The sequence below is a fragment of the Podarcis bocagei genome (assembly GCF_964188305.1).
Source record: "Podarcis bocagei genome assembly, chromosome: 1".
Classification (NCBI taxonomy): domain Eukaryota; kingdom Metazoa; phylum Chordata; class Lepidosauria; order Squamata; family Lacertidae; genus Podarcis; species Podarcis bocagei.
The window spans coordinates 118,104,307-118,126,736 of record NC_138125.1 but is presented as its reverse complement, the minus strand read 5'-3'; the positions used below and the strand labels follow the sequence as shown (position 1 = coordinate 118,126,736).

The 22,430-nt window shown below is 42.9% G+C and overlaps 1 protein-coding gene across 13 annotated transcripts in view; it reads left to right on the top strand.

Annotated features, from left to right (window-relative positions):
• The window catches only part of OSBPL6 (oxysterol binding protein like 6), a 107,679-nt gene that overhangs the window by 44,022 nt on the left and 41,227 nt on the right, over window positions 1-22,430 (top strand). For all 13 annotated transcript variants that reach the window (XM_081207565.1, XM_081207563.1, XM_081207553.1 and 10 more), the window contains 6 exons: window positions 13,669-13,938; window positions 15,567-15,662; window positions 17,957-18,079; window positions 19,142-19,195; window positions 21,508-21,621; window positions 21,700-21,870. In XM_081207565.1, the coding sequence (XP_081063691.1) occupies window positions 13,837-13,938; window positions 15,567-15,662; window positions 17,957-18,079; window positions 19,142-19,195; window positions 21,508-21,621; window positions 21,700-21,870 (660 nt within the window). In that variant the 5' untranslated portion in view covers window positions 13,669-13,836. The remainder of the gene's footprint in view (window positions 1-13,668; window positions 13,939-15,566; window positions 15,663-17,956; window positions 18,080-19,141; window positions 19,196-21,507; window positions 21,622-21,699; window positions 21,871-22,430) is intronic.

Sequence of the window (22,430 nt, the reverse complement as noted above, 5' to 3'; positions counted from 1 at the left end):
TGAGGCAAATGCAGCCTATGAGAGTCCTTTTCTAAGGTAAGTCAAGAGTTTTTTTCCTCTCTGTCCTGAGTTGGGCACATATCCATATTAGCAAATTGGTAACCCACTTCTTTTCTATTCTGTTAAAGTGAACGTTTTATGTTTACGCTAATACAAGATATCAGCTGCCCTGAACTCTTCATCCATCTACTTCCAATACTGTGGGCAAAATATTGGCATTGTCTGAAACTGATTTGAATATAACTAAAGCTTTGAGTTGTCACTTTAAAAGAAAAAGGGGAAAAGATTGTGTTGTGGTTCCGAAATCCACATCTGGGTTAAATAGAAAAAGGAAATTCATTCTTTCAGTTTAAGGTTTTCTGAAGTTTACATTTGACAGTCCTTACATGATGACTTTTAAGAGGAATAATCAGATCAAAATTGGACTTGCCGATTGGACCGTCAGTGGTTTGAATCTGCGTGGCGGTGGTGAGCTCCCATTTCTCTGTCCCAGCTTCTGCCAACCTTGCAGCTCAAAAGCATACCAGTGCAAGTAGATAAACAGATACCACTGTGGCGGTAAGGTAAATGGCATTTCTGTGCACTCTGTCACCAGTCACGATGTTCCGTTGCACCAGAACCAGTTTAGTCATGCTGGCCACATGACCCAGAAAGCTGTCTGTGGACAAACGCTGGCACCCTCGGCTTGAAAGCGAGATGAGTGCCGCACCTCATTGTGGCCTTGACTAGACGTAATCGTTCAAGGCTCCTTCACCTTTACCTTTTCCAAATGTATATTTTTTGATATTTGGTAAATATAGCGTTCAAAACTCCCATTGTTCTAGGCACGTTTTGCGACAGGGAATTTCATAAACGTGAGCAGTTTCTGAGCTCTGGGCGCAGTACTGCACCTAAGATTTCAGATTAAAATTGCCCCTGTTACTCAGAAGTAAATCCTAACCAAGTTCAATGGGACTTCCTCCCAAGTAAAACGTGCATGGATTGGGGACTTGAAAACTTTCTTTTCTTTTAAACTCAACATGGTTTTTTTTAGGTTTTAGTTGCCTTGTTTAATGTACTTTTATTAGCTTTTAATTTGAAATATACTAGCCAGTTAGTTACGATGGCTTCTTTAGTAGTGCATGTTAAAGTGTTATCTATCTAAGACTCACAGTGATGCCTAAAATCAAAGCAAATTTTGGAGTCAGATCATTGAAGAACCATTAAGTCTTAGGTTTTTGAACTGGACACTCAAGGTGGGTGTCTCTGCCATCAGTTTGTAATAGGCCTTTAATATGTGTTAATTGTGGTGCCAAAAAGATATATTTATATGACGGGAAGGGGGTGTAGGGAGAATCCAGGGCTTGTGTGCAGAAAGGAGGACTTTTTCTGCCTCCCCACTTCCAGCCACTCTCTGAAGACTGCAGAAGGTACCCTCTAAAGCAGGGGTCAGCAAACATTTTGTAGCAGGGGGCCGGTCCACTGTCCCTCAGACCTTGTGGGGGGCCGGACTATATTTTTGGGGGGGAAATGATGCAAGAGTACCACGAGCCCTGATGGCTGCTTACCTGTGTCTTGCGAGCGGCAGGGGCTGGTGGCGGTGGTGGGACGATGAGTGGTGCGCAAAAGGGCTCCGGAGAAGGGCTGCTTAAAATGGTGGTCACTCAAGTGCTGCTGCTGCTGGCACCAACAAAGCCCAGCCCCCTTCCTCCTCTAGGCAGGGCAGGGAGAAGCCAGGAGGAGGGAGGGAGGAGGCGCCGCTGCCTGTGTGAGGGAGAGGAAGAGAGAAGGAAAGAACGCGCGCTGGCGATCCACGTGGCAATTCTTGGACCAGAAGGCAATTGGCCTGATCTGGCCCCCGGGCCTTAGTTAGCTTACCCATGCTCTTAAGAATATTAGGGGGCTGGCAGGTGAAGAAGCTTGGCTTTGTTTTATGAAGTCTTTAGATGAGGACTAGACCACGTGAAAAATGAACATAAGATTTTAGCTGCAGTTCATTCATTTTCAGCTATCATTCTTGTTCTTTAAAAAGTGCACCTAGACATTCCGTTATTGCACCTATAACCTAGGTTTAAAGTGCCATTTAGTTCCTAGCTTTCATATCTCAGTTTCTAACACTGGGTAAATAGCAAATCAAATAACATGTTATCTACAGAGAAAGCTCTAAATCTCGTATTACCATAATGGTTGTAAAGGGGCGCTTGAAGGCTTTATTGTATCTATGTTTGTAAACTGAAAGTGGGCGCTGCAAATTTTGTTCAGGGTCGGAGTTTGCAAGTCCTGACTACAGTCTGTTTTTAAAATTAGGTTTTTGGGGTTTTTTTGAGAATGTAGGGAAAGGCTCTCTGTTAATCTAAGGTATCAATACCAACATTTCAAAAATAGAGAGCAAACCTTTCTGGAAATATCCTGCTGCACACACACCTTTGAAAATACTGGCTGTGAGCAAGATATATGTCATTCAGTAGAGCGGCTACTGTATATACAGTGGTACCTCGCAAGACGAAAAGAATCCGTTCTGTGATTCTCTTCGTCTAGCGGTTTTTTCGTCTTGCGAAGCAAGCCCATTGACGGATTAGCGGATTAGCGCTATTAGTGGCTATTAGCGGCTATTAGTGGCTTATCTGCTGATCGTATCAGCTGATAAGCGGCTTAGCGGCTTAGAAAAAGGGGGGGAAAGGGAAAAAAACCAGCAGGAATTCGCAAGACATTGTCGTCTTGCGAAGCAAGCCCATAGGAAATTCGTTTTGCGAAGCACCTCCAAAATGGAAAACTCTTTCGGCTAGCGAGTTTTCCGTCTTGCGAGGCATTCGTCTTGCGGGGCACCACTGTACTGTACACTATGTCAGTAAAGCAAGTTAAGCTGCATGATGGCTAGTTATTATATAAGGTTTTGCACAGCAGAAGCTGTTTTGCACAGGTCACAGCTGAAGAACACCAGTATAAGCTATTCAGCAGGAAACCTAGCCAAAGTACGAAAACATTTCTAGATGAGATTAGTGACTGCTTGTTCTGATTGGGGTGGAAATAACTTGAACAGGCCTCTCAAATTTTGGCAGGATTATATGTATAATACTCTCTCTCTCTCTCTCTCTCTCTCTCTCTGTGTGTGTGTGTGTGTGTGTGTGTGTGAAAGATCGCTCCAAAAATTAAGGATTTTGCAACTTCTGCCCGTTTCTGAATATTTGATTTTGTTTTGTCCCTTCCAACTCTACAATTCTATGATTCTATGAAAGATGATGTAAATTAAACCCCTCTCTGCTTACGTACTATTGTACAGCTAGATTATGCTTCGGGAGAACACTTAGTTTGCACTAGCATGCAACATTCATTTGGGGTTATTTATACCCCTAATGAACTTTGCTTTATGCCAGGGTCTCATTCTGGCATTCTTGCATGACTCGTAAAAGTTTGTGATTTTGAGAAGGCGGGAGCTGGTTTCTGAACTGCTAAATGTGATGAATCTGCACAGAAGCAAAATACAGTGTCCGTGAGGATGGGGGGGAAAAAAGGCAACAGAGAGAAAATGTGGGAGAGGCGGCGGCGGCGGCGCTGCCTCTGTATGGAATACAGATTGACGTAATTGAGAATGCTCTGCACTGTTCTGAAATTTAAAGCTGGCACAAGTGCAAGGAGACACTTTGCAGGGACATTTCTGCTAGGCTAAACAGAACACTGAGAGGAGTCATAATGTATTTGGACTGCAAGGCTATTATTGGGGTAAACCTGAAAAAGAAGAAAGCGTAATAGTGCGGGCAGGGATATGTGACCATTGCCGTTCTAAGCTAGCAATTAGAAATTTACAACCACCAGGGAAATGAAGGTTTTAGAGTGATTCCCACCCACCACCCATCAATATGACAGCCATAGGAGGAATTGCAGGCTTATGAGTAATACTGTATGAGAAAAGCCATAAAGCAAATAATGATTTAGCTCATCCAAGGCGTACGTTCCCAGTTGATTAGGATTCTTCATTATTGTAAAGGTGATAATGTCGTCACTGATTGCGATTATTTTTTTGAATAAGAATGATTTGCTATCTAATGCTACTCTGGCTTCTCAGCTTCAGCAGACGTGAAGCATCAAGATGCACTTCAGAAGAGTTTGCAGTGTGGGGTTTCCTTTTCTTTTCAGTAGAAAATGCTGTGGGGCATGGGGAATACTAGGGCTAGCTGCCCTAGTCTGACATTGCCAAATGTATTTATTGTTTGCACGGCTGTGATGCTGTTCCTTTGAATGACAATGCTCAGGCAATTGCAGGGGGAAAAACAAAAACAGGACAAAAAAATTAGTAGCTGCAACAATCTTGAGTCAAGATTCATAACAAAGAATATGAAAAGCCCCTTCAGTTACTTGAGTTGGTCCTGATGCAGAACTGGAACAGAAATAGAGACTCCTTTCAAAATGATCATCTAAGTCGGCAATTTAAACGCACGGGAACGCTCCTAATTACCATAAATGCTTCAGAGCTTCTAAAGGAGTAGAAAAGTGTGCTCAGTCATGTAGGCAAACGACAAATAGGGAAGGCAGATGTCACGATGACCTCCTGTCACCAGAATATGATTATCTGTTGTTTGACCTCCACCATCTATTTGAGGTCATCATTGATGAAATCAGTCTTAAGCTTTAGTAATTTGAAGCTAGCAGGATTCTAGAAAATGAAAATAAAAATACTATGCCTATATTTTGAAACAGGCATAAGAAAAATCATTCTTACAGAATATATGGGGAATGGATAGTTGGGGAAAGCGAACACAAAGTGGACTCAATACAATACAGTTTACTACTATAGCAAAATACAAAAAAAACCCCACTAATTCTCGTCAGGGACTATATGATCTGTCCCACAGTACAATATTTTATGAAGTAGGGAATGTGCAGACAGGCAGCCTCAAGTATGAGATAGGAGCATTTGGCCCATTTATCTGTGAAGTGTCAAGATAAACTCTTGATGCCACCTGGAAAAGTACATTAAATTGCAAGAAAAATAGGTAGTTTACATGACTTCCATGGTGATATTTGTAACTTTGCATAGCTTCCCTTTCCCAGTAGAATTTGATAGGCTGCTGGAATTTCACACTGTGCTTGACTTTTATAAGCCTTTTTTTTTTTTTTTTTTGCCAGGCTGGCCTAATTAAATCTAAATATTAGCAGAGATTTTTATTTCTGTTCTTTACTAATATGTTCCACAGTTAACTAGGTGACTATGACATCTCTTGACTGCGGCACAGAAATAGCTTATGTGAGCAGTTATACAGAAAATAGCGCCGTGACATCAAAATCTTGAATGTTCTGCACGCTATGCCTCCCTCACTTCTTCTGTAAGTAGCACAAAGCCTCTCCTATCTATGTGCCCCCTAAATTATTTTTGAACAGCGCCCCCCCCTTGCTCATTGCCCCCTTCTTTCAATCACCTACTTCCTTTGCCCGCTTCTGAAGGCCTCTGTCATTTCCTTATTATTATTTGCCATTTTAAATCTATTTTACAATAATAAGAACACATAATGCGCCCTGCTGGATCAGACAAAATTCCCAGCTAGTCCAGCGTCTGGTTCTTAGAGTGGCCAACCAGATACCTAATGGGAAGACCATATATTATACTAACTGTTGTTATTACTGTAATGGAAAATGTGTGTTGATTTTAGCTAAAATAGACTGGATGTGTAGCCTTATTGGAGTTCACTGATTGGGTCTGTGTTGCTCTGGGACAGGAGGAAGGAAGTCAAAATGACACCGAGTTGGTTCAAAGAAAGAGTTTATTCTGCTCTCCGGATAGCAGAAGGCACTTGCGTGATTAGTCCACAGCAAGTCCAAAGAAATGACAAGTTTCATGCAGTATTTATATCCCCCAGGCACCCTCTCCCTCCTTCCAACCACGTCAGCCTATGTATGCAGGTTGACATCACATATGTTCCTGCTCTGGTACTCTCAACCATAAAAGGGATTTCCTTCCTGCACTCCTGACCATAAAAGGATATTCCTGTTCCTACTCCTATCTTGGAGCAAAAGGTCACTACTTCCGAGAACATGCTCTGGCGTTAGTCCCAGACTTGGGTCTCCCCGTCATTTGTGGTCAGAACATAAGATATGTCTGTGTCTGTTCTACTGGTAAAGTCAAGGCCAGTCTTGCCGTCAAACTGATAAGGGAGAGAGCTGTGTTCTTGTTTTGCATTTGCTCAACGGCTAAAGTTTATGCATTTTAGCTAAGGAGAAATGGGGATTTTGGTGCAGTTTAAAAATGCCTGCACAGTCAGTTTTGGGTTTGGGAAACCCATTCCTTCAGATGGAGTACTGATAGTTAAATTTAACAAGATGCTAAATTAAATCTAACAATATCTGGAGGACTCTCTCTTGGCTACCCCTGCTTTAGGTGCCGCAGTCTTTAGTTTTCTCCTGTTGTGTTGGAAAATGGAGTGTAATCCAGAAATTGTCTCCTAGAGTTAGTTTCACATGCTGAGGCGGTTGATCTTGTATTAGGGGTTGTTTTGTAAATAGAAATTGCTTGTTTCCCATATGCATGTTATTAAATATCATGTGTTTTGCTGCATTTTTGAGCTGCATTGTTTTTAATCACACTTTTGAATTTGCAGAACTTATAACCTAATTGCTTCTGACCGTGACAAAAACAAAATTGATATTTTACTGCTTGAGAAAAGGTCAGCAAACACATTACTGAGTTCTGCATTATACTATAGAAACGGTGGTTGGTTGATTGATTATATGTGTTGGCCTGCAGCAAAGAAAATAGTGCGTTTTCAAGATTAGTACAATTTAACAATTTAATAAATTATGCCCCTTTCCTAGGCTTTAAATTATATTCCCAAAGTTCATACAATTCATGAGCACACATATTTCTTTCCTGAGCCAATGATAGCTGTTGGTTAGCGTTGGGTTTGGGTGTGGAAGGCCCAGTTCGCATCCATGTCAAGAAATATAGGTAAAGGTAAAGGTACCCCTGCCCGTACGGGCCAGTCGTGTCCGACTCTGGGGTTGCGTGCCCATCTCGCTTAAGAGGCCGGGGGCCAGCGCTGTCCGGAGACACTTCCGGGTCACGTGGCCAGCGTGACGAAGCTGCTCTGGCGAGCCGGCACCAGCGCAGCACACGGAAACGCCGTTTACCTTCCCGCTATAAAGCGGTACCTATTTATCTACTTGCACTTAAGAGTGCTTTCGAACTGCTAGGTGGGCAGGAGCTGGGACCGAACGACGGGAGCTCACCCCGCCGCGGGGATTTGACCCGCCGACCATACGATCGGCAAGTCCTAGGCGCTGAGGTTTTACCCACAGTGCCACCCGCGTCCCTGTCAAGAAATATAGGAACTTTATAAAACAGAAGATAGAACAAGCTGTCGATACTGTGTTAGAGCCAGACATAGTTGTGCTTAAAGTAGACCCATTGAAACCAATGCTTAACTAGTCATGGCTAGCTTACTTCTCAGTGGTTTCATTGGATCTATGCTAAGCATGACTAAGTGTGGATCAAGACTATTGATTCTATTACCAGTGTTTCCTTATACCAGGGATGAGGAACCTGTGGCCTTCAATGGTGCTAGACTAAAATACCCATCACCTCTTGCTGTTAACCATACTGCCTGAGGTTGATGGGTGCTGGTGTCCAAAAATGTATGAAGGACCACAGGTTCCCCATCCCTGTCTTATACGCTTACTTTGGACAGCTGCTTACTGTCAAAGGAAGCATATGACCATAGATAAGGTTCATTGCTACCCTCCATCCTAAATGCATGTACCGTATTTTTCGCCCTATAGGACACACTTTCCCCCCTCCAAAAATGAAGGGGAAATGTGTGTGCGTCCTATGGGGCGAATGCAGGCTTTCGCTGAAGCCTGGAGAGCGAGAGGGGTCGGTGCGCACCGACCCCTCTCGCTCTCCAGGCTTCAGGAAGCTATCCGCAAGCCTTGCAAGCCCGGTGGGAGGTCCCGCGGGCTCACAAGGCTTGCGGGCAGCAGCCTGCAGCCCACAAGCTCGGGGGACAGCGGGGAGGCGCAGCGCCGCCACCCCGCTATTCCCCAACCTGGTCTGGAGGCTGGCGGGGGGGGAGAAGCAAGCTTGCTTCTCCCCCCCCCCGCCAGCCCCACAAGCTCGGGGGATAGCGGGGAGGCGGAGTGCCGCCACCCCGCTATTCCCAGACCTGATCTGGAGGCTGGCGGGGGGGAGAAGCAAGCTTGCTTCTCCCTCCCGCCAGCCCCACAAGCTCAGGGGATAGCGGGGAGGCGGAGCGCCGCCACCCCGCTATTCCCGGACCTGATCTGGAGGCTGGCGGGGGGAGGGGGGGAGAAGCAAGCTTGCTTCTCCCCATCGCCAGCCCCACAAGCTTGGGGGACAGCGGGGCAAGCCGCTGCCCCATGGAGGCTAGAGAGGCTGTCCCTGAAGGCAGAAGAGGGAGCCGGAGCGCTCTTCTAGCTTGGGGATGGCTGCGCAAACCTGGGGGGGAAATAAAAATTTTTCCCTTGATTTCCCCCCCCCCAAAAAAAAACCTAGGTGCGTCCTATGGGCCGGTGCGTCCTATAGGGCGAAAAATACGGTATGTTGAGTAATTTGGGTGCCAGGGTATTGCTAACAATACGTTACCATTTAATCTGCTCATAATGTTTTTTACCTGTGAATCTAGTGGATGTCTTAAATAATACAGAATTTGTTCTGGTTCCGCCTTTGCCAGCCTGGTGCCCTCTTGAAGTTAGGGCAGATGGGAATTGTACTCCAAAACATCTGCCTTCTTGAATAACATACTTTCTCTTTTGGATAGTTGATGGGTATTTTCCAATAAAACATAGAATACTCACTTGCTTTCATGCCTTATATGGAGTGAAGCCATCCATAGAGCTCAATAATGTCTACTCTGATGCGAGGGTTTCGGATGGGAGCCTTCTCCATCTCCTCTACCTGAAATGCCAGGGATTAAAACTGGGACATTATGAATGCTACATATTGCCTTTCCCATATTGATGCTAATGCTGTCGATGCTAAGGAGAGCTTCTCTTCTCCAGTGATAGTTCCCTTGAAAGGTCTCACTTGATAGCAACGTTGCTGTTGTTTAGGCATCAGGAAGAACCTTTCTTTTCGCCCAAGCTTTTGAAAAGTCTCTTATAGTGATGTGCCTTAGTTATGTTTTAGTTATTTTTGCTGCAACCAAGGTATTCGGTTTGCTGTGTTAGCTATGCCATTGGGAATCACACTGGGATGCAGATAATGAAGGGTAGTATCAAAAGTTTGAGTAACTACATGAGGCTTCTGGCATCTTGTAATTCTGTGTAAAAGCAATATGAGGCAAAAATTGGGGCACTGTGTGTGTTTGTGTTTGTGTGTGTGTGTGTGTGTGTGTGTGTGTACACAATTATGCCTCAGTATAGCAGGCTGACTGGACTACGTTACTTTCAAGTGCCTTGTGGCCAAACCATTCTTTGAGTCTGTTAAATGTACCTTGACATCACAATCTGCCACAATCTTTAGTCCAAATGTCAGCTTTATTCCTCTCATCTTCCCCACTACTCTTACTGTCTGAGACGGTACCTTGAGACACATTGCCATGGGTATATCTGAGGGAGTAATCATAACCTTTACCCTATCATGTTCTGCTCTACCAAGCAAACTTGCATTTATAGTATGCTTTTTATTAGTACATTTACATCCAGGATTTCCTCCAAGGAGCTCAAGGCAGCATATATGGTTCCTCCCATATTTTATCCCCTGAACAATCCTGTGAGGTAGATTAGGCTTAGGGAACCTGACTGGCCCAAGATTACGCATTGAATTTCATGGCTGAATGGGAATACGAAGTTGGGTCTGCTAGACCCAGGCCACATTCACACCATGCATTTGAAGCGCTCTGATACCATTTTAAGCAGTCATGGCTTACCCCCCAAAGAATTCTGGGAACTGTAGTTTGTTAAGGGTGCTGAGAATTGTTAGGAGACTTCTATTCCTCTCACAGAACTGCAGAGTGGTTTAACAATTAATAATTTTTTCACAGGGAACTCTGGTGGTTGTAACTTTGGGAGGAGAATCCAGGTGCCCTAAAAACTCTCAGAACCCTTAACTAACTACAGGTCTCAGAATTATCTTAGTGCTTTTAATTCATGATGTGAATGTGGCCCTATCCACCACACTGCACGGGCTGCCTTGTTTTAGTTATTTCCACACACAGTGTTGTTCACCAGTCAAACCTAGCAACCTATTTCTCTTGCTTTTCTGTGAAACAATTGGTTATTATCTTGCCTGGATCTAGCAATGACACACTTTATAAAAAGTGCAGGACACAGACCCAAGTGTCAGATCTCTTTCTTTCTCTCTCTATATATATATCTTACACACACACATCCACATGACCAGTGCTAAATATAAATATAAAATTTTCCACATGAATCAACTGAAGGGAGCTCAGATGTTTCAAAAACCCATTAGATTTCCATTTCCCAAGGTCTAGTTGGCAAGTTTTTTTAAATGTCCTCTGTTCGCCATAAATACCTGAAAGCCTTTCCTTTCTATCTCTTGAATAAGCTCTTGAGTGCAGCTCAGTAAACTACCGTAAATTTATTATTTCACTCTTTCGTTGTGATATGCCAAACCTTTAAAGGTGCAGCTATTTGGAATATTGTAATTGATTTTTAAATTTGTGTTAAAACAAGAGGGTGTGTGCATCTTGAAATAACAAGTTTTATTTTAGAGCAGGGTTTCCCAAACTTGGGTCTCCAGCTGTTGTTGACTACAACTCCCATCATCCCTAGCTAGCAGGACCAGTGGTCAGGGATGATGGGAATTGTATTCCAAAAACAGCTGGAGAAACCCAGTTTAGGACCTTTGTGGCAGGTTTCTTAGGTGGTATAGTTATACATTATGAATGCAATCCCACACATTTTTATGGACTTATGTAAACACAATGCAGCATTTTCCTATGTACTTGCAGGGCATTGCAACCACAGTAAAGCTGGCAGTCGATAGGGTGTTTGCTTGGATCATGGAAAACAACACTCTGTTTCATGGAATCCTAGAATTGTAGACTTGGAAGGGACCACAAGGGTCATCTAGTCCAACCCCCTGCAATGCAGGTATTTTCTGCCCAATGTGGCGTTTGAACCCACAACCCTGGGGTTAAGAGCCTCATCTCATGATGTACCATAATTCCTTTGGAACATTCTGCACCAAATTAAAAGGAAATGTCTCTTAAGCTAATGAGGGCAGCCTAGCTGCCACTTGAAGAAGTGGCGAAACTTTCTTTTATTTTTAAGAGAGAGGAAAGGAGAGGGTCTCAGCCATCTTGTCATTAATGGCTAGCTACCCCAACACCCAGGAGTTCTGAGAATTTGCCCTCCTTTGGGAGTTGTTTTTGGACATACACCTGCCCCTGAAAAACAACAACACAACCCACTACTTTTGGAGCTGAGGAACAAAGTTGCTGGTTTTGGGGGATCTGGAGAGATTTATTTTTCAGCCAACTCTGATTGTCTGTTGGGCTATCAATGCTAGTTTACCTAAGCATCTCATAGTTGTTGTTTAGTCGTGTCCGACTGCCACTGCAGCGGTACCTCTGGTTACGAATGCTTCTGGTTACGAACGCTTTGGGTTATGAACTCTACTAACTGCTCCTGGAAGTAGCTGCTCCTGGTTGCGAACTTTGCCCCAGGATGTGAACGGAAATTGTGCGCCTAAGGCACACACACAGCGGGAGGCCCCATTAGTGAAAGCACGCCTCAGGATAAGAACGGTTTCAGGTTAAGAACGGACCTCCGGAACTAATTAAGTTCATAACCAGAGGTACCACTGTAGTTCTTAGCAGATTCATATATACCGTATTCCTTCAATAAAGAAATGAACTGTTTGATTCCACATGCTGGTATCTTCTTCTTTCCCTCCCTACTCTTCAGCAAATTATGGGCTTTTTCCTCTTAAGTGTTAATTTGCACTACAATGCCGATTTGATTAAAATCCATAAGATTTCTTTGATAGTGTGACAGCTCCAGTGTTGGGGGAATGTGGGTTGAGAATGACTCTCAGTACTTCTTTCCTTTCCTTTTTCTTCTGGTGTTTGGCACACCAGTGGCTGCTACTTAAAGACTTGAGTCAGGTAGAAAAAGTGGCTTACCTACCTTTTCAATAGTGAGGAAGAAGAAGTAGAAGTAAAAATAGAAGAAGAATTTATTACTTATACCCCACCCCAGCCACTCTAGGCGGTTTCCAACAGGATATTAAAAACACAATAAAAGATCAAACATGAAAAACTTCCCTAAACAGGGCTGCCTTCAGATGTCTTCTAAAAGTCATTTAGTTGTTTATTTCCTTGACATCTGAAGGGAGGGCATTCCACAGAGCGGGTGCCACCACCGAGAAGGCCCTCTGCCTCGTTCTCTTCGTGTCATCTTGGGATCAAAGCCAGAGTGTTTAGGACTAACCTTCTTTTGTAAATTGCCACAGAAATGACCGTACTTTCTTATTCCAGGATGAAACACAGTTGCGTTGCTCAATGTAAGTTCCAAAGTGCGTTATGAATGTAAGGCAGATGGCCACATTGGATAGTAACAACCACATCCGTGGCATTTGTATGTGGAAAAGATGAAGATGCTATGGTCACTATACATATTGGGCTTCCTACATGTTATTTAAATGATGTTTGCTATATGTCTGCGTATATTTCTAAACAAAGCTGTGGCGGTGTGCGTAATGGGTAGGGAAAGCTGATTGTGAACCATTTCTGCTGCACAGTAAATTTGCACTTGAGAAACCAGGCAAGAGAGAACTGATACCGTGTAATGAGGAATTGTGTTCTGCCACTCGTGAAAGTACTGGCTGGAAATCTTGCAGAGCAGAACGGAAATTGCCTCTGCCATAGAATTGCATTTGCTTTCACCAAAACTTCTCCTTTAGAAAATATTTTATTGGCACCTCGTGGAAAAAAACAATCCAGCAAGCTTCTGATATTTCTCGGTGGATTTGCATATTTATTTTTCATATAAAACATTTGCTTCATGTTTTACTGGGTTTTAGTGTTTTTTAGTAGTTTGGTAGATATGACCTAAGAGATTCCTAGGTAAATTCAAATATAACATAAAGTGGGCAGTATTTTTTGTTGTTTTCATTTGCTGAGATATGTGTGTGTGTGTATATATCACTCAATAAATGAAAACAAAACAAAATCCTGCTGGGGGGGGGGATTCTGCCCACTTTATGTTATATTTGAATTTAGCTAGGAATCCTAGTATATCTTGGGCTTGCCAATTGGAAGGTTGGCGGTTCGAATCCCCGCAACAGGGTGAGCTCTGCTGCTCTGTCTCAGTTCCTGCCAACCTAGCAGTTCGAAAGCACAGCAGTTCAATTAGATAAATAGGTACGACTGCAGTGGGAAGGTAAACGGCGTTTCCGTGAGCTCTGGTTTACGTCATGGTGTTCCGTTGCGCCAGAAGCAGTTTAGTCATGCTGGCCACATGACCTGGAAAGCTGTCTGTGGACAAACCCCCGGCTCCCTCTTGCTTGGCAGGGGGTTGAACTCGATGGCCCTTGTGGTCTATTCCAACTCTATGATTCTATGATTCTATGAAAGTGAGATGAGTGCCGCACCCAATTGTGGCCTTGACTGGACTTAACCGTCCAGGGGTCCTTTACCTCTCTATATATGATAAATAAATAAATATTTAATTGTAAGCATATACAATCTCTTCATCTTTTTCTTCTTGTTAAAGGTCTGGCTTGGATGCCTTTTGAATTCCTCTTACCCTTGTGTGTAATGGACACTCTGTGAAATAGAAAAAATGCTGAAAATATTTTGGCTCCCTCCCTGTATGGAAGACTGAACGGAGATTGATGTGGTCTTAATTGTCAAAGGAGATCACCAGAATCTAGCTGCAGCAATGAGTTCAGAGGAGAAAGGTATATCTCCTGCTCACAAAACCTCTACACCATCTCATAAAAGTGCCTCTTCTTCTTCATCCTCCCAGCGGGACAGCAGGCAGGTAAGTGAAAAAATGCTATGCTATTTATTCGCATTTAAGATGCCATCTCACTATAATTTCATCATAGCGACAGCAACACTTGGAGGTCAACATACAAAAGCTTTCTTTGTAACATCAATAAAAAATCCCCTACAGACCCTGTAATCTTCTGCTTTCTGCTGCTGCTTAAGAAAAGAGAAATATGCCAGGGATTTGGTGAATAAGGTGAATGCCAGGTGTTCTTCTGTACATAGGAAAGTCTGTTTACACCTACTATTAGAGCAGAACTAGATGTAATGACAGGGGCTCAACTAATGAGTCCTGGCAGTGGAAGCCCCTTGTGCCCCCAAAATTGGCTCTGAGAGGGGTTGGGAGAATTGCACGCTGGTTGGGGGGCAGGGGAGGGGATGGTGAAATAATTTTTTGCACTGATGGAATGATCAGAAGACTGGAATTCCTCCCTACGTTGGCAACACATGACCACATTCACGTGTTTGCCAACAAGTGTAGGATGAGGAGACTCTTCGGAGAGCAGCAGAAAGAAAGAGAAGCGCTAGACTTGTCTACTGATTTCCCCTTACAAATTCACCTTGCCCATGACTTCCCCCACCAGCTACATTCATCTGGGGTTTTATCTGTTTAACAAGGGTGGAATTCGCAGCCCCAATGGGGAACAGGGATAAATAAATCATTGGGAGGGCAGAAGGCCTGGGCAGATGTGCCTTAATGCCCATGGGTGACTTGCTGTTGATCCCAGAGTTAACTTTATTGTAGGACTGAACTACTGAGTGTGTGCATGCGTGTGTGTATAAGTCTGCTCCAAGACAATAAATTCAAAATATATATTCCACGCTAAGGAACCTTGCAAGATGCAGCTTTTTCGTTAATTTAACAGTTGGCTTTGTTATGTACTTTCCCCTCCTATATTTCCCCTTCTGTTTGCAAATTACAAGGAAGGAAATTCTCCTTTCTTGTAATTTTAAGTCTGATATTATTTGCTGAACGTAATTTCCTCTTACAGAAACTGGGGGTGAGTGGGGGGGAGAGATTAGTGACAGAATACATGCCTCTTCGTTGCGGCTGTTTCAACCGTACTTGCTTGACTAGCCGCAAGACAGTTGCGGATTGGGCAATCACACTGAAACAGGAAGCTGGGTGGGAGCAAAGGATGCTTCGCTCCCATCTCCTTGGTCAGAAGGAGGATGAGAGATGTCTGCTTATTAACTCTGCTTCCCCAAATGAGGAAGAGTGGCTTATCTTCAGCCCTGTGTTGTCTCATGCAGGATGGGAGATAAGCTCCCAGTTCTTCCCTAGAAGAAAGGGTAGCTGAATGTAAAGGTATTAGATGAAACAGTGCAGCTAAACTCAACTCTCTGTGACATTTCTGGGTTTTTAAAATCTGTTTGAGCGAATTCCTACCTCACCCTCCTATCCAAAGATAGATAAAAATTGCTAATCTTAGAGCAAGACACATGTGGTACTGCTGACATGCATTTGCATGTAAGGTGGTATTAAAGTGTAAAATACAGAAGGGTAGAAATTTCTGAATTATAAGGGTCTGTAAACTATGCCAGCCTTTGGTCTCTGGTTTGTATGCAGAAAATACACCTTCTGTGGCTTAGAATTGACTCCTCTTCTTTTTGCTTTAGAGTGGCCATGTGTTAGAGCGGAATTTTTCTTCTGGAAGCACAGATCCGGTACTTGGCAAACAGTTGCTAGAAAATGAACCTGTAGCTGTATCTAAAGTAAGTTAAGTTCACGGTGTCTGCACTAGAATTTGGTGTGCAAAACTTTTTCAATACATTGGCTTGGTTCAGTTTAGTTTGTTTATATAACTAATCATTGTAATTTTGTAAATACTGATCACATATACGGATGGAAGATCGTTAGCTTTTAATCAATTCTCGATTGCTTCATCGATCACTTTCAATTTTTTAATCCTTGATTTTATTTTGAAGTATGTAACAATAAAAGGTTTGTCATATGTAACAATTAAAAGAATGAAGGATAGTTTATGAACAGTACCTATGTTATGATATGGCTGTCGCCAAAACTCCAAACAACACTGTTCCCATGGACTGGCTCACTGGTCTTCAGAACTCATGGTTTGCATCCCATTAGTGGGTTGGAACCTGATTCAAGGTGGGTCGCAACAGGAGCACTACCACCTTGCAAATATGTGGTAAACGATTAAAAAATGGTTCCCCAAATGCATGTTTGGGTTAAAAGTGGGTCCTGCATCTGAGAAGGTTGAGGATACCTCCACAATGAGTTTATATTCATTTATGAAATTTGTATATCACCCTTCATGAGAGCCAGTGTGGTGTAGTGGTTAAGAGCGGTGGACTCGTAATCTGGTGAACCGGGTTCGATTCCCCGCTTCTCCACATGCAGCTGCTGGGTGACCTTGGGCTAGTCACACTTCTTTGAAGTCTCTCAGCCCCACTCACCTCACAGAGTGTTTGTTGTGGGGGAGGAAGGGAAAAGGAGAATGTTAGCTGCTTTGAGACTCCTTAGGGTAGTGATAAAGCGGGATATCAAATCCAAACTCCTCTTCTTCTTCATCTGAAGACCACAAGACAATTCCAGTGCTTGCAGTAATACCCTGTGTAACTGCAGCTCAGCCACAAACTTTTGGCAGCAGCTTCTGTGTGCTTCCCTACCATACATTTAAAGCACATGGCCTCCTTCACAGAATCCTGGGAACTGTAGTTTGTTAAGGGGAATTATAGCACTCTTTCTCTGTGTGGGGTAACCTGCAGCTTCCAGGGTTGGGGGGGGGAGCAATGACTGTTAAAGTGTTATAAATGTGCTTTAAATGAATGGTGTGAATGTGACCAACAAACCTCATGAAAGAACTGCTTTTTAGCAGATTAGATTATGATGTTCTTTTTGAAGAAGAAAAGCAAGCTTTTACCCTTTGGTTCTCGTGAGAAAAGAGTGCGTCTTGGGGCTAATTTTGTCAGTGAAGCCTTTTGAGAACAGCCAAGTGACTTTGCAGGCACATTCAGAGAAGTTCTTTCAACACTAACCCCTTGTTCTCCCTTCTTGTGAGCTTCTAGAAAGGGCATGTAATTTATAAAACAGCATGACACCAGAACAGTTTATGAAACGACACCAAAGTTGAGTCATCCAGTCCGCTCTGTCTCCATCTGATCCATGCACTCTGATTTGAAAGAGTTGCAGAGTTGGGGAGAATAACATCGCTGATGGGTCTTGACACAGTGCTGGGTATCTGGCCTCAGAAGTCAAGTCTCACTGAGTTCAGTGGGACTTATTTTTATAGAAATGAACATTGGCTTGCAGCCTTAATGGTTTGAAGATATGGCTCGTACCATAAGTGGATTTAGGAGAATGTGACCGATATGGTCACGCTTGGCTCACAGCCTTGGGGGTGCTGCAACTAATATTTAGAATGGAGTGGGGGGGCGTGTTAGTGCGTGAGCGCCAACTCTTGGGGTCTCAGCAGATTTACTCAGAAAGTCTTGCCACGTCTTCACAGCAGCAGCAGTCCAGCCCTCTCTTGGTGAATTCCTGTGACAGGAATAAACTCTTCACCCATCCAGTTCTTCTCTAAAGTCTTTATTATCTGCATTAGAAGTTGCACAACGCTACTGGTCTACATATAAAACAAGAAACAGAACTATATACAGATCACTGCTCCCTTCAGCTATCGGGTCAGAGAGACAGGTTCACAGACTTCCATATATTCTGGCAGCCTTAATGACCAACCCTTGACTGCCTCACACTCAACTGCATCTCTCCAGACATCTGTTGCTGGGGAGAATTCTTATTGCTAAGTTGATGTTTTAGGCGTGCCTCAAGGATGTGCTTCAAGGCCCTGTTTAAAGACTCGTTTGAAGTTTGTTTTGGCAGTATACCAACAGGGCACTGGATTTTGGCATCACACAGGGCACCAATGAAATTTGAGACCCCAAGATCTGCCGCTGCTCATCCAACACAGTGCAAGTGTTTCAGATAATATTGAACTCAACTCACAGAATTTGTTGGTGTTTTCTCCCCACTCTTCTTCCTTCAGGAGCCAGACAGCTGGGAAATTATAGAAGGCCTCAAAATTGGGCAGACCAATGTCCAGAAGCCAGACAAACATGAAGGGTTCATGCTGAAGAAGAGGAAATGGCCTTTGAAAGGTTGGCACAAGGTAAGGCATCCATAATCATCTTAGATGACCATTACTATAGATTAAAAAGCAAAGGGTCATTATCATATGTGGCAAATTGATATGCTCCAGAATCAGCCAATCCCTGTTTTCACACTAAAGGATGGTATTTGCATATTTATCTTATTAACTACATTGGCTTTAGTGTTGTTGTTGTTACGCAGTTGCAGTTCTCGTAGCTGAGACACCTGCTGGTATTGTTAGGAAGCTATTAAGAGTTTACCTGCCTTTTCTCATATGTGCATTGTTTAGCCAGGATACTTAACTCCAGAAAACTGGGGAAATTTTGAGGAGAACAATCAGAGAGCACAAGGTTAAGCATACACAAACTCTCTCTTGTTTGAGTCCACTGCTCCTAATTACAATCTCTCATAGTGGCTTTAAAGAGAGAGAGAGTGAGTGAGTGAGAGAGAGAGAGAGAGAGAGAGGGAGGAGGGAAGGTAACAGTGGATGCTGCATGCAGGTCTTTTGCTTGCCGTTAGGTCATCTCCATTATAGTTTGGACTTCAAGGCCAGTGTTCTAGATGGGGCATGGCAGTTGGCCGTGGGTTGCCTGCTCTCCATGCTTGTAAGACATGTGTGGTCTGCCTTCTTCAGCCCAAGAGCTGCATTTCTTCATGAGCAACTTCACAGGGCAACTTGCCAGTGGTGGATGGAGTCAGAGGTGTGGGTAGAGCATATTTCAAGGACGCATTCCAGCAAGACAGAAGCACTTGAGTTGAGAGTAGAGCAGGGCTGTGGAGGAGATGACATGTAGGCTGGGAACAGTCCTGAGAGCCAGATAAAAAGGCACAGAGTCCTGTGTTCAACTCATGGGCCCCAGGTTCCTCAACCCTGCTGTAAGGCATACAAAGTTTAGTGGCTAAGAGGATCCTCATATCCAGGCTATGGAATGGAAGCTAGATGTCTTGTCAGCGTGGTTTCTGCTGTGTGCTCATTATTTGGTAACCACGAGGAACAGACATTTGTCTTCATTAGATATATTATTTTACATATGCCAGATTTTATTTGACCTCTTACAAATTGTTTTGTTTTTTTCTGTAGCGCTTTTTTGTCCTGGATAACGGAATGTTGAAATATTCAAAGTCGCCAATTGATGTAAGTAATACTAGAGCACTTTTTTTAAAAGTAACATTATAAAAATCCAATATTATAATTAATATTTCCTTTGATGATGATGTAGAAAGAAAGGAGAAGAGAAGAATGTTTTGTTTGGTGAAGGACTATTTAGTTATATCTTTTAATTTTCTTTTATTTTCTGCAGCTTTTAGCGTGTGGTCTATAGCAAGCAGAGATTCTAATATATGTTAATGTAGCATATGAAATGCAGCCTTTTTTAGAATTAGTCATGGAGAAAGTGTTTATTAGGAAATCAAAGGGCAATGCATTCCTATCTTCATGATTCCCTTTCCAGAAAAATGATGCTTTCGTTTTCTCCCCATCTAATAATATTTTCTGATGTTTCTGACCTAGTAAACAACATATTTCAATTGGGCACCATAAATTTTATTGTATGGTTTTTATCTTTTATATATATATATATATATATATATATATATATATATATATATATATATATATATATATGCTTTCGTAGATTTTCACGGGTACAGGAATGCAGGTTTTGGTGTCTTCGGGTGTCTTCCCGTGTAAGAGTTGGGGTGTCTAGGCGACGTTTCGACGAGGTCTCACTCGTCATCTTCAGGCTGGTGCTTTCGGCTTCTTGTTACTAGAACAGAGCAGGATCTCAGTGTTTGAGTTCCTATAAATACTGTTGAGGGGGTGTGGTGTATAGCCTCCAACGTTCTGGGCAGAGAGGGAGTTCCCAGGTTAGTGTGCCTTTTCTTCTTTTGTTCCTTAATTACTTGAGGGATATCTTGAGTGATTTCTTGAGTGATATTCTGAGTACCACTTAGGAGGGTCATTAGGTGTGGATTAGTTGCTAAAGCTTTCGTGTCTTGACCTCTTGAGCTTGTGAAGAGTTTTTCTGAGAAGATGGCTGTACTGCACTTAGTTGTGCTCTGGCTTGGCTTCGTGTATAGGGGCGAGCTGTGGTTTTGTGCCCTGTGCCAGCCAGATCTGTGTAGGGATTGCAGGGGGGTGCAGCATCCGGAGGTGCCACTATGGTTTGGCTACTGGATGGTGTCTGTACTTTATCTGTGGAGAGGGTCTGGGTTTGGGTCTGGTGTGGTTGATTGGAGATGGCGTTCTGTGTGTCTCTGGTTCTGGTGTCGGTTTTTGTGGGGAGGGCTAATTTCCAGATGTCTGGCAGGCGGGACGTGTCGTCACGCTTGTTCATGTTGTGAGGGTGTTTCTCTATCTCGATGGCTTCCATGATTATTCTCTTGTGGTGATGTTCCATGTTAAAGAGCAATTTGGAATCTGCAAAATTAATTTCGTGTCCTGTTTCTTTCATGTGTTGGTAAATATGAAATACCCTGCAAAGTCTATGAAATACCCTGCAAAGTCTGCCCAGCCACGTACATTGGACAAACAAACAGACGAATAAATGCACGTATCGCAGAACACAAGAATGACGTCAAAAAAGAAGAAAAAACTTCCTCTCTTTACCAACACATGAAAGAAACAGGACACGAAATTAATTTTGCAGATTCCAAAGGAATCTATTTCAAATTTTGCAGATTCCAAAAGAAATTTTGCAGATTCCAAAGGAATCCAAAGGAATTAAAGAAATTAATTTTGCAGATTCCAAAGGAAGAAAAGGCACACTAACCTGGGAACTTCCTCTCTGCCCAGAACGTTGGAGGCTATACACCACACCCCCTCAACAGTATTTATAGGAACTCAAACACTGAGATCCTGCTCTGTTCCAGTAACAAGAAGCCGAAAGCACCAGCCTGAAGATGACGAGTGAGACCTCGTCGAAACGTCGCCTAGACACCCCAACTCTTACACGGGAAGACACCCGAAGACACCAAAACCTGCATTCCTGTACCCGTGAAAATCTACGAAAGCAAATATATATATAAAGCAAATATATATATAAAGCAAATATATATATATATATGAAGAAAAGGCACACTAACCTGGGAACTTCCTCTCTGCCCAGAACGTTGGAGGCTATACACCACACCCCCTCAACAGTATTTATAGGAACTCAAACACTGAGATCTTGCTCTGTTCCAGTAACAAGAAGCCGAAAGCACCAGCCTGAAGATGACGAGTGAGACCTCGTCGAAACGTCGCCTAGACACCCCAACTCTTACACGGGAAGACACCCGAAGACACCAAAACCTGCATATATATATATATATATATATATATATATATATATATATATATATATATATATATATATTGATTTAGTGATATATAAATACTTAAAGAAATAAATGACCTTATTTTTCCCAGCTCATTGGCAATGTTTTCTCTTCATTTTTATTTTTCAGACTCAGAAAGGAAAGGTTCACGGAAGCATAGATGTTGGCCTATCAGTTATGTCGATTAAAAAGAAAGCTCGGAGGATAGACCTTGACACTGAAGAGCATATTTACCATTTGAAAGTAAGGAATGTTTCCCATTAGTTTCCTTTCCAATTTGAAACAGTCAGATACTATTGCTGAGCTCCCCGTTCTCACTAGGTAAAATCCCAGGACTCGTTTGATGCTTGGGTATCGAGGCTGCGCCACCACAGGTTATACCGTCAGAACGAGATTGTACGATCACCACGAGATGCCGGATTCCACATATTCCCTTCAGCGTCAACTACTGAATCTTCACCAGCTGCTAATGTTGCTGCCCTGGAGGCCAAGGTATAAAACGTCCCTGATCGGAATATACTTGTTTAATAGTCCACCACATTTTCTAACCGTTGTCCTCCGTTAGGAAATGTGTGCCATTATTGATAGCACTAGTGAAGTGAAGAGAAGAGGAAGCTGAATAACTCCCTGATTTTACCACTTTTGCTGAACTGCTTGTTATTGATGTTTTATTTGGACTAGAGAAGGGGCTCCCAAACTGTGGTCCTCCAGTGGACCACAAGCTTGGGTCAGGTGGTTTGCGGCATGTCCACATTTGATATACACCATCATTTTTAATTGTATTTTTATTGCTTATTTCGTTCTGTTCATTGTATTTTATTGTATCACAGTTTTAATTCTATGGAATGCAAATTGTATTACAATAAAATACATTATAAGAAATAAAGGACACAATAAAAATACATTTAAAAACAATGTAGCATCCAGCACAGTGCATTACAATTGTTACAACAGGCAGAAAAACCAAGACCACCATCAATTTTCAAGGTGCTGAATTCATACTTGCCTCCTTTCAAACAGGATATCATTTGTTTCCTGTCTGATGGTTTGAT